Raw genomic sequence first — 10,450 nt, forward strand, 5'->3', positions numbered from 1 at the left:
TCAACAAATCTTAGCTGCCTCTTACATTCCTACCCATAAAAAGGGACAAACTGTTAAGGCAGGCTAGGCGAAGGCGATGCGGACCAAAGTGCGACCCGGAAGCTGAAGTAGAGTGAAATGGTATTTATTAAAGACATGCAAGGTGTGGAGTGGCTGGAAGGGTTGATGATCCAGGTTGTGACTGTGGCAGGCGGCGTTGTTCTGTCAGGAGGCCTGGCTGGGTGAGTGTCCTGAAGGCAAAAGATAAAATCAATGAAGCTTTCAAAAACAAGAGTCAAAAGACCACAGACTTGAGTTGGCCGATGTACCAATGGTGACTGGCAGAATCATCTGGCACCTGCTTGCTGCCCGGGCCGCTCCTCATAAGCAGTGTTGATTAATGATGAGCTGCAGGTGCACTCCGAGGTGAGCCAGGTTAAAGCTGATACCATTATTCAAAACAGGAAGTGTCAGAACAATAAAAGCCAGCAGAGGGGAGTGTGGGCAAGGACCACCACACAAACTCTACATCAGAATGGTGCTCCATCGCATACTTCAATCTTTACCTCAAAGTTCCTCAAGGCATACTTCAATCAAGATCCTCCAGGACTGGCCAGCCCAGTCACCAGACATGAACATCATTGAGCATGTCTGGGGTAGGATGAAAGAGGAAGCATGGAAGACGAAACCCAAGAATGTTGATGAACCATGGGAGGCATGCTAGACTGCTTTCTTTGATGTTCCTGATGACTTTATCAATAAATTGTATGAATCCTTGCCGAACCGCATGGATGCAGTCCTTCAAGCCCATGGAAGTCATACAAAACATTAAATTTGGATCTCACAGCACCACTACTTCGTTCGGTTATGTTATGTAGCATATTTTTGTATTTGAAGTACATTTCAATACAAGTGCCTAAGGAGACTTAAAGAGCAACTGAGACCAATTTTTACCAAACAATTTAAGTCAGGTGTGTGCCCAATCACTGATGAGTGGTTTAAAGCTGCCCTGCCCACGATAAAACACACACCTGGTAAGGATTGTCTTGATGAGAAGCATTGTCTGATGTGCATCATGGCTCGGTCAAAAGAGCTGTCTGAAAACCTGCGATCAAGGATTGTTTATTTGTATAAAGCCGGAAAAGGATGGAAAACCACCTCTAAAAGTCTGGATGTTCATCAATCGACAGTCAGAGAAGTTGTCTACAAATGGATAAATAACAAATCTTAGCTGCCTCTTACATTCCTAACCATGAAAAGGGACAAACTCTGCAGCAGGATGGTGCTCCATCGCATACTTCAATCTCTACCTCAAAGTTCCTCAAGGCAAAGAAGATCAAGATCCTCCAGGACTGGCCAGCCCAGTCACCAGACATGAACTGGATGAAAGAGGAAGCATGGAAGACGAAACCCAAGAATGTTGATGAACTCTGGGAGGCATGCAGGACTGCTTTCTTTGATGTTCCTGATGACTTCATCAATAAATTGTATGAATCGTTGCCAAAGCCCATGGAAGTCATACAAAATATTAAATTTGGATCTCACAGCACCACTACTTAATTCGCTGATGTTATGTAACATATTTTTGTATTTGAATACATTTTTTGTTCAATTTTCGCACTACTTTCTGTAGGCGAAAAAACTTTTGTCTTGCCAAAATTTGACCTTTATGTCTCCATTAAATGATAAATCTTTTTCCAGTGATATTTTTGTACATTCAGCATCATTTGGGAGGGTCTCAGCTTTAATATGAGCCATTTCTGAAACCAACTGAATAATTAAAAGTCAGTTTATTAGCAATTGTTTCAACAAAATGAATAAGCGACAAGACATTTGTCAGGGACTGTATACTCCAGTACAAATTGTATATGGGTTATTCCTGGATGTAACCCCAGACCATGATTCTGCCACCACCAAACTTCACTGTTTTGTGGCAAAAGGTGGATTTTTCAGATGAATCTTCCATTGAATTACCGCATGGATCTGAGATTCACTCAGAAAACAGTGAAGTTTGGTGGTAGCAAAATCATGGTCTGGGGTTACATCCAGTATGGGGGTGTGCTAGAGATCTGCAGGGTTCAAGGCAACTAACCATAAAAAGGGACAAATTCTGCAGCAGGATGGTGCTCCATCGCTTACTTTAATCAAGATCCTCCAGGACTGGCCAGCCCAGTCACCAGACATGAACATCATTGAGCATGTCTGAGACAAGACTTTTGTCAGGGACTGTATACAGTATATTAGTGAATCATTTCTTCACTCACCGGCCACTTTATCAGGTACACCTGTCCAACTGCTCGTTAACACTTAATTTCTAATCAGCCAATCACATGGAGGCAACTCAGTGCATTTAGGCATGTAGACATGGTTTAAGACAATCTCCTGGAGTTCAAACCGAGCATCAGTATGGGGAAGAATGGTGATTTGAGTGACTTTGAACGTGGCATGGTTGTTGGTGCCAGAAGAGTTAGTCTGAGTATTTCAGAAACTGCTGATCTACTGGGATTTTCACGCATAACCATCTCTAGGGTTTACAGAGAATGGTCCGAAAAAGAAAAAATATCCAGTGAGCGGCAGTTCTGTGGGCAGAAATGCCTTGTTGATGCCAGAGGTCAGAGGAGAATGGCCAGACTGGTTCTAGCTGATAGAAAGGCAACAGTGACTCAAATAACCACCCGTTACAACTAGTGTTGCACCGATACCATTTTTTGGCCCCGATACCTGGCTGTGCAGTATCGGCCGATACCGATACCATACCGATACCACCCCGATTATATATATATATATATATATATATATATAAAAAAAAATTTCCCCCAAAGAGCTACATAATTGGATGTGAAATCATTGCTATCAAGGCTTTGTCAGGCTGTTGCTTACCTTTGCAAAATAGGAAAAAGACTAGTACAAAGTATAATACTAGCCCAACAGTAAGAAAGTAAAAATAAGTTCATATTAATAAACTCTGAATGAACTGAGCAAACTTTTTTTAAACCTCTCAAAGGCCAAACAGTGCAACTTTCATGAAATTATTGTCACATTCTGCTGCTGGTTAGATTGTGTTTTGTTGCTGGGCTGTTAGTGGGGGCGTTCCTGACGTCGCACCTGAATCCAATGCGGGCTCATCAACGCAGCATTTAAGCACGGGTGAGCTCAGAGAAGGCTGCCGAGATATTTGCTTTGCTGATCGCCATTTGACATCTCGCACTATAGTCTCGCTACATTTACTTGTTACGCCCCTGCATTGGGTTTTTTCTGTTAGTGTGCTGCTCTCGTTTGTAACCTCTACCCTGTGCAGGTATTTGAGTGTTTTTATTTTGGCTTTTTGGCTCGCTGCCTATCGTCTTAGTTAATCTTCGAGTTTGTAGTATTGAGCTCCGTCGACCTGCTGTCACGGACTCCTTATGTTATTTCTACTATCCCGCGATCGCGTGTTATTTTTTGACAACAGCATCCCGTCTCTCTATTAGCCTCGTTTTTTCGGGAGGGGGTGGGTCCCTTATTTCTATTTCTGAAAGGTGGCAACCCTACTTTGGAAACAGATCCCAAATTACTGCAGCATTTCTTTCAGTAAAAGACAATAAAAGTAAAGTAGACGTAGTGAACTGACCAGAGATTGTTGCACCTGTCCAGCGCCCTTCCTCTGGATAGCAGTCCTGCTCTTGCAGCCTCAAACTCGTTGTGTTGGTTCACGTTTCGTCTTCACATGTTTTATCAGGTTCGAGGTATTGAAACTGGCCGATTTAACTCCACATCTCGAAACTTTCAGGCCGCAAATCTTGCACGGAGCCATTGATTTTAATTGACGGGATTTCTATTTTGAAATATTTCCCGACCGCCGCCATGTCGCCATGTCGGCCATGTCATTGGTCAGAAGTGGCTATTGGCCCGTTCTCATTGGTCTGGAGCAGGCCAATAGCGATAGCTGTTTGGTGTTCACGTGTCATCACACAACACAGAGACAAAGTGTAGTGAGCGCCAGGAGAAAAAAAAAAAGGCTGCAGTCAAATGTTATAATAATGGACCGGTACATGGTATCGGCGCCGTCTTTGTTGGTACTCGCCGATACCGATACCACCATTTTGGGCCGGATCGGCGCCCCCTGTCGATACTAGTATTGGTGCATCTTTAGTTACAACCAAGCTAGGCAGAAGAGCATCTCTGAACGCACAGTACGTCGAACTTTGAGGCAGATGGGCTACAGCAGCAGAAGACCACGCCGGGTGCCACTCCTTTCAGCTAAGAACAGCAAAATGAGGCTACAATTTGCACAAGCTCATCGAAATTGGACAATAGAAGATTGGAAAAACGTTGCCTGATCTGATGAGTCTCGATTTCTGCTGCGACATTCGGATGGTAGGGTCAGAATTTGGCGTTAACAACATGAAAGCGTCGATCCATCCTGCCTTGTATCAACAGTTCAGGCTGGCGGTGGCGGTGTAATGGTGTGGGGAATATTTTCTTGGCACTCTTTGGGCCCCTTGGTACCAATTGAGCATCGTTGGAACGCCACAGCCTACCTGAGTATTGTTGCTGACCATGTCCATCCCTTTATGACCACAATGTACCCAACTTCTGATGGCTACTTTCAGCAGGATAATGCGCCATGTCATAAAGCTGGAATAATCTCAAAATGGTTTCTTGAACATGACAATGAGTTCACTGTTCTCAAATGGCCTCCACAGTCACCAGATCTCAATCCAAAAGAGCATCTTTGGGATGTTGTGGAACGTGTGGTGACACTGTGTGATGCCATCATGTCAATATGGACCAAACTCTCTGAGGAATGCTTCCAGCACCTTGTTGAATCTATGCCACGAAGAATTGAGGCAGTTCTGAAGGCAAAAGGGGGTCCAACCCGTTACTAGCATGGTGTACCTAATAAAGTGGCCGGTGAGTGTAATTCAGTATTGATACAAAATATTGTAAGGGTCTCGAATAAAATGTCAAAAGTTAACATTTCAAATCAAGCACTACTGCTCCAGCATGCGTTGGGAGGGTTCTTCTGTTGCATCGGACCTACTGTAGTATGGAGCATCTTGGCAAAACTTTATATGAAACCCTTATTAAATTGTACACCTCATCTGGTGTGAGTTGCCTCTTGGGTGAGATGACCTTGTGCAACAGTTTAGCAGGCCACTGTTGAGGGACGGCAGGCTGCAAGAGGGCATGCAGCAAACACCTGCTCACATGCAACTTCAAGCTGTCACATACAGTTAAGCTCAGGCTGTTGAGCGCGTCTCCCCAAACGTGCTGCCTCACTGCAACAAAGGGTGTCCACACACACACACGCAGACACGCACGGGGGCGCCGTTTGGGCCTCCAGCCACGGGCCGGCCACGCGCAACTTGGTTGGCGGTGGTGGGTGGAGGGGGGATAGAGGAGGAGCTTATCAGTGGAGGTTAAAGCCAGAGCCCCTGCAGGGTGACCCTCACTGAGAATGCGCTGCAGCTCTGCAGAGGCACACAGCCAAACATCTCTGATTGATGGAAAGACAAGCGTGACCGTTGGACGCAAGAAAGCTCCCTTGACAAACTTCCAGAGAACAGGTACGTCTCCTAGTAGTGTTTTTCAGTCTTATCCGTTTTACTTGGTATCCTGAATGAGTATAAATTGTCAAATTGAACACTTACTAATTTTATTGACTAGTGAAATAGACCATTTTTTTACTAACTACTACAAATTAAACAACACCATCAAGAGACTTATCAGCAATTCATAACGAAATTTCTCGAAACATGAATGCCCCCGAAATATAAACTTGCTAGACCTCAACTTCCATTAAGCAAATTGAAACTGATGAACTTATTATTTCTTCATTTGATGATGTATCTCAATTCATCTAGAATTCTCTATGTCTGATCTGGGGTCGTCAGGGTTCCATTTTAATCCTGTGGTCGCCGCTTCATCCGCAGAGTAAATCCTACGATGGCCCAGATTGGAGTTGCAACCTGTCAGTGACTTTATCTTCCGGGGCTTTACCAGTTCAGACATTGACTGGGATTACAACCAAATGAGGAAGAAGGGGCAAGGAATAGGATTGCGAAGACTGGTGGTCGAAAAGGATATCTAAATTTTCTTTCTCGATGTACAATGTTTGGGCGAAAAAAAAAAGCAACTGCATCAGAAGGAGAACTGTCCAGTGCTGAAAGCAATGGAAAAACTAAAATCCTAGCTAAAGCATTTGTATTAATTCAACTAGTGCTGCAACGATTAATCGATTAACTCGAGTATTCGATTAGAAAAAAATATTCAAATTAAAATTTTCTGCTTCGAGTATTCGTTTAATTAAAGTGGCGTTGTAATGGTTTATTTTGAAAGTGTTTGCATTTAGTTTTTCTTGATTTGGGTGGATACACTGCCCTCTACTCTGCCTCATTTCACATTATTGAATCCAGCTGCTCCCTGTTAAGACCAACATAAGCTAAGTTTTTGTTTGAGCTAATTTTTTCTAATGTATTCATAATTTTATATTTAGCCATTTTTGTGGGAATATGTGTCTGAACAATTTGTTAAGAGCATTGTAAAAAAAAAAAAAAAAAAAAAAAAAAGTTAGCATTTTATAGCATTTAAGCTAGCGGAATTTGCTATGTAAGTTAGCCAGTTGTTCCTTTGTTGTACATAGATCCTCATTTATTTATTTATTTTTTATACCCGTTGAGGCTCAGTTCAGGTATTTCAATTTTTCATGTTCCTTATCCGATTACTCGATTATTCGAACTAACTAGTTCATCGATTAATCGACTATTAAAATAATCGATAGCTGCAGTCCTAAATTCAACTAACTAATTGTTTAAATCGAGTTGCACACATCTGATTATGGCCTCATGCATTTTTGGGACGTTGCAGTAGTACTCTTACAACTCTGTTGTAACTTCAACTTGAATGATTAATCACAGCTTTCATAAAAAATGGAAATACAGTGGTCAAAAGTAACATGTTGTGCAAAAATTAAAAAAAAGTAAAGGCAGAATAGCTAGGTTAGTCTGAGCACCACATTAAAATATAATGAGTCCATGCTCATTAAAGATTCTGACCTTATGGCAATAATAAAACTCGTCAGTATGTATAAAGAGTAAACAGTATGCTTCTATTTGTGTTTTGTATATGTTGCAATACTGCACTATACTTTGTCATACGCTACCAAATCGTCACTAGGCATGTACCGGTATAATATTTAGACGGTATGATAACGTTAAGTCAAAATTTCACAGTATCACGGTCTTGCAATTACACTTTTTTCCATTGAACATGATTTTTATTTTTCAAAACATATTAGCAAATTGGAAACATAAGTATATGTTAAGTTAAAATTAGGTCTGTCAAACGATTAAAATTGTTAATTGAGTTGATCACAGCTTAAAAATTAATTAATCGTAATTATTCGCAATTCAAACCATCTATAAAATATGCCATATTTTTCTGTAAATTATTGTTGGAATGGGAAGATAAGACACAAGACTGATATATACATTCAACACACTGTACATAAGTACTGTATTTGTTTATTATAACAATAAATCAACAAGATGGCAGTAACATTATTAACATTCTGTTAAAGCGATCCATGGATAGAAAGACTTGTTGTTCTTAAAAGATAAATGTTAGTACAAATTATATAAATTTTATATTAAAACCCCTCTTAATGTTTTCGATTTAATAAAGTTTGTGAAATTTTCAATCAAAAAATAAACTAGTACCTCGCTATTGTTGATGTCAATAATAATTATGGTGCTGAAACCCATAAAATCAGTCGCACCCAACCACCAGCAGAGGGCGCCAAAACACCAAAAAACACAAGTAACAAGTGGAAATGACACTTTGCTGTCATTTTAATCTGTTTGAGTGAGGCATGTGCGTTAAGTGCTTCAAATATTTTAACGTGACTAATTTTAAAAATTGATTACCGCCCGTTAACGCAATAATTTTGACTATCCTAGTTAAAATAGATTTAAAAAACAACAACAACAAAATATTCTAAATAAAATTAAAATAAATCCTTTGGGTGAGCCTAAACCCAGAGGCACAGCTCAGCATTACCATCAGAACAAATACCATAAAAAGCATGTGTGTTTGACTTGTATCATGTTTACATTATACACACACTCTTTTTCTCAACACAGACAGCTGCCAGAGAGGAAAAAAAACACCCGTTTTACCACTGCTAGACACACTAAACATGCTGGAGTTAACTCTCGTAGCTGGTGGGAAACGTTCATGACTGATTTACTAACCTAATTTTTGTATAAATGTGAAATTATATTGGAGGTATTGCCTCTTTGGCAGCCACCCTCCGCAAACATGTTTTACATGTCGGTTTGGTGTCCTCCTCTAAGGCGCAGCCGTCTGTAAATTTTCTGTAGCCGAAGTATTCCCGTACCAGCGATTTCGTTTTCTTCGATGGGGAAAAAAGGTTCAGGATTTTCACCTCCTCCAGCCATCATGTAGCACAGCTGACTCACTGACACTGAGCAACAACCGGTGGGGGAGGGTTGAGCCTTGCAACTGCAAGCGAGGGATTCCTCCCTGCATTTTTGAGATATAAAAAATAGCTAATAGCTAAAATTTTTGCGGTTTTGAAACCTTGACGTTTTCATACCACGGTATGCCTCGAAACCGGTAATCAGCACAAGTCTAATTGTCAGAAATATTAGTACAGCTCTACAATATTACTAATTCTCTCACGATCTGAACAAATCAGTTATATTATCTTTAATATCTCACATTATATAATGAAGTGAATGTCTTAAAGTATTGTTACTTACATTGGGTTATTTTATTGTGTTTGTAGCTACGATGATGATTAAACCCTATGCGAGACAAGAAGAAGAAGCGGAGGACGTTAGCCCTGTGCAGTGGATGGAGGGTGACATGAGCTCACCCGATGGTGATGTACCTTTGACCTCGCACCGCTGTCGAGCACGCGCCGTGAACCATCAGCCCAGGGAGGAGGGCAGCGAGGACGTGGAACAAGACGAGGAGGAGGAAGAGGGAGTCCAGGAGGGCGAAAATGAATCCAGTCAATGCGGCCCCAAGAGGAAGCGAGCCACCAAGGCCAGGCAGGAACGCTTTCGTGCCCGGCGTGTGAAGGCCAACGCCAGGGAGCGCTCGCGCATGCACGGCCTAAACGACGCTCTGGAGAACCTGCGCAGCATCATGCCCTGTCACTCTAAAACCCAAAAACTGTCCAAAATCGAAACCCTGCGTCTTGCTCGTAACTACATCTGCGCTCTCTCCGCCGCCCTAGAAGGAGGTCTTTCCATGGAGAGCAGGGCCTTTATGGAGACCCTGTGCAAAGGCCTTTCGCAACCCACCACCAACCTAGTGGCAGGGTGTCTGCAGCTAGGCCCCGCGCCACCGACAGATAGAGTTCGCCCACCGCCTGTCCCTCTGGGCGGCATGGCGAGCTACACCTCCCCGGGCCTGCCAAGTCCACCCTACGGCAGCTTTGACTCTGCTCACCTGCTTCACCTGAGGGCCATGAAGGGTGGAGCGTATGAGAGCCACTCGCCAAATGAGTACAACGCTGGCGGTGTGGGGACGCCCCCCTACGAGGGTCCTCCTACTCCACCCCTGAGCATCAGCAGCAACCTGGTCAGCAAACAGGAGACGTCACCTCACTACTTAGCCCCGTCGCATTACTCCCCGTCCCCCGGGGACCATGGCCTGTACCCGCCTCAGTCTGGGTATGGCGTACAGGCGTCATATGACTCCTACCATCCACCTCACATGACCCCCCGACAAATAACCCCTGTCTACAGAGACTAGCAGAAACATTCTGCAATCAGTAGACTGAATAAAATGACTTGATCAGGTGTGTGGTGCACATAGACTAGCTGTATAAATTTAGAAAATACTTGACATACAGTACAGTACGTTTCTATAGTTCTTTCCAAACTGACCAAATGGATCCTAATGGGAATTCTCATGACGGATCATCTGCAATGTCCTATTAATTAAACAAGCACTTCTATTTTAGCTCTTCCTTGGCATCAACAAATATTCTACATAAATTAAATGTATTTTTATTTATTGTCTAATTTAATACACACAATGTTCAATCTGATGTATATGTGTTTTTATGGTTTGTTTTGTATTTGTGGTCTCATTCTTTGCCATTTTGTCTTTTGTGCGTAGTTTTCTTTGTTGTGTGTTACCTCGTTTTTAAAGATTGGAAGTGGAAACATTGTTTTGTAGCAATGCTTAGTAGATCTTTGGAGGAAAACAAAGACAAAACAAAGACTATGATGAAGAAAATGAACACAACTCTCAGGTTTGCAAAGATTTTAAGATGGATATCTCTTCCATGACATGTTGCTTTTTGAGCTGCATTTTGTTTGTTTTGGACGTTAACATTAAAAGATGAATGATCAACAACGGATGCACTCTGTGTTCAATAGACTTGTTGATGCCCGACTTCATTTCACTTGTTTTTCCTTTTTGACAGATTTGGTGGTTTATCCGCACTAAT

General features: G+C 42.1%; 1 protein-coding gene across 3 annotated transcripts; it reads left to right on the forward strand.

Moving 5' to 3' along the window:
* The first annotated feature begins 5,385 nt into the window (after window positions 1-5,385).
* Window positions 5,386-10,237, forward strand: LOC130921895 (neurogenic differentiation factor 4-like). 3 transcript variants are annotated; one of them, XM_057846243.1, is made up of 3 exons: window positions 5,430-5,528; window positions 5,826-5,932; window positions 8,771-10,237. In XM_057846243.1, the coding sequence occupies exons 2-3, from the start codon at window positions 5,908-5,910 to the stop codon at window positions 9,745-9,747; spliced, it is 1,002 nt and encodes a 333-aa protein (XP_057702226.1). In that variant the 5' UTR covers window positions 5,430-5,528; window positions 5,826-5,907; the 3' UTR covers window positions 9,748-10,237. The 3 variants fall into 3 exon arrangements, with proteins under 3 accessions (XP_057702225.1, XP_057702226.1, XP_057702227.1); XM_057846244.1 differs by having other exon boundaries at window positions 5,440-5,528; window positions 5,895-5,932; XM_057846242.1 differs by lacking the exon at window positions 5,826-5,932 and having other exon boundaries at window positions 5,386-5,528.
* Window positions 10,238-10,450: the final 213 nt, after the last annotated feature.

This window comes from Corythoichthys intestinalis, chromosome 9, assembly GCF_030265065.1.
Source record: "Corythoichthys intestinalis isolate RoL2023-P3 chromosome 9, ASM3026506v1, whole genome shotgun sequence".
Classification (NCBI taxonomy): Eukaryota; Metazoa; Chordata; class Actinopteri; order Syngnathiformes; family Syngnathidae; genus Corythoichthys; species Corythoichthys intestinalis.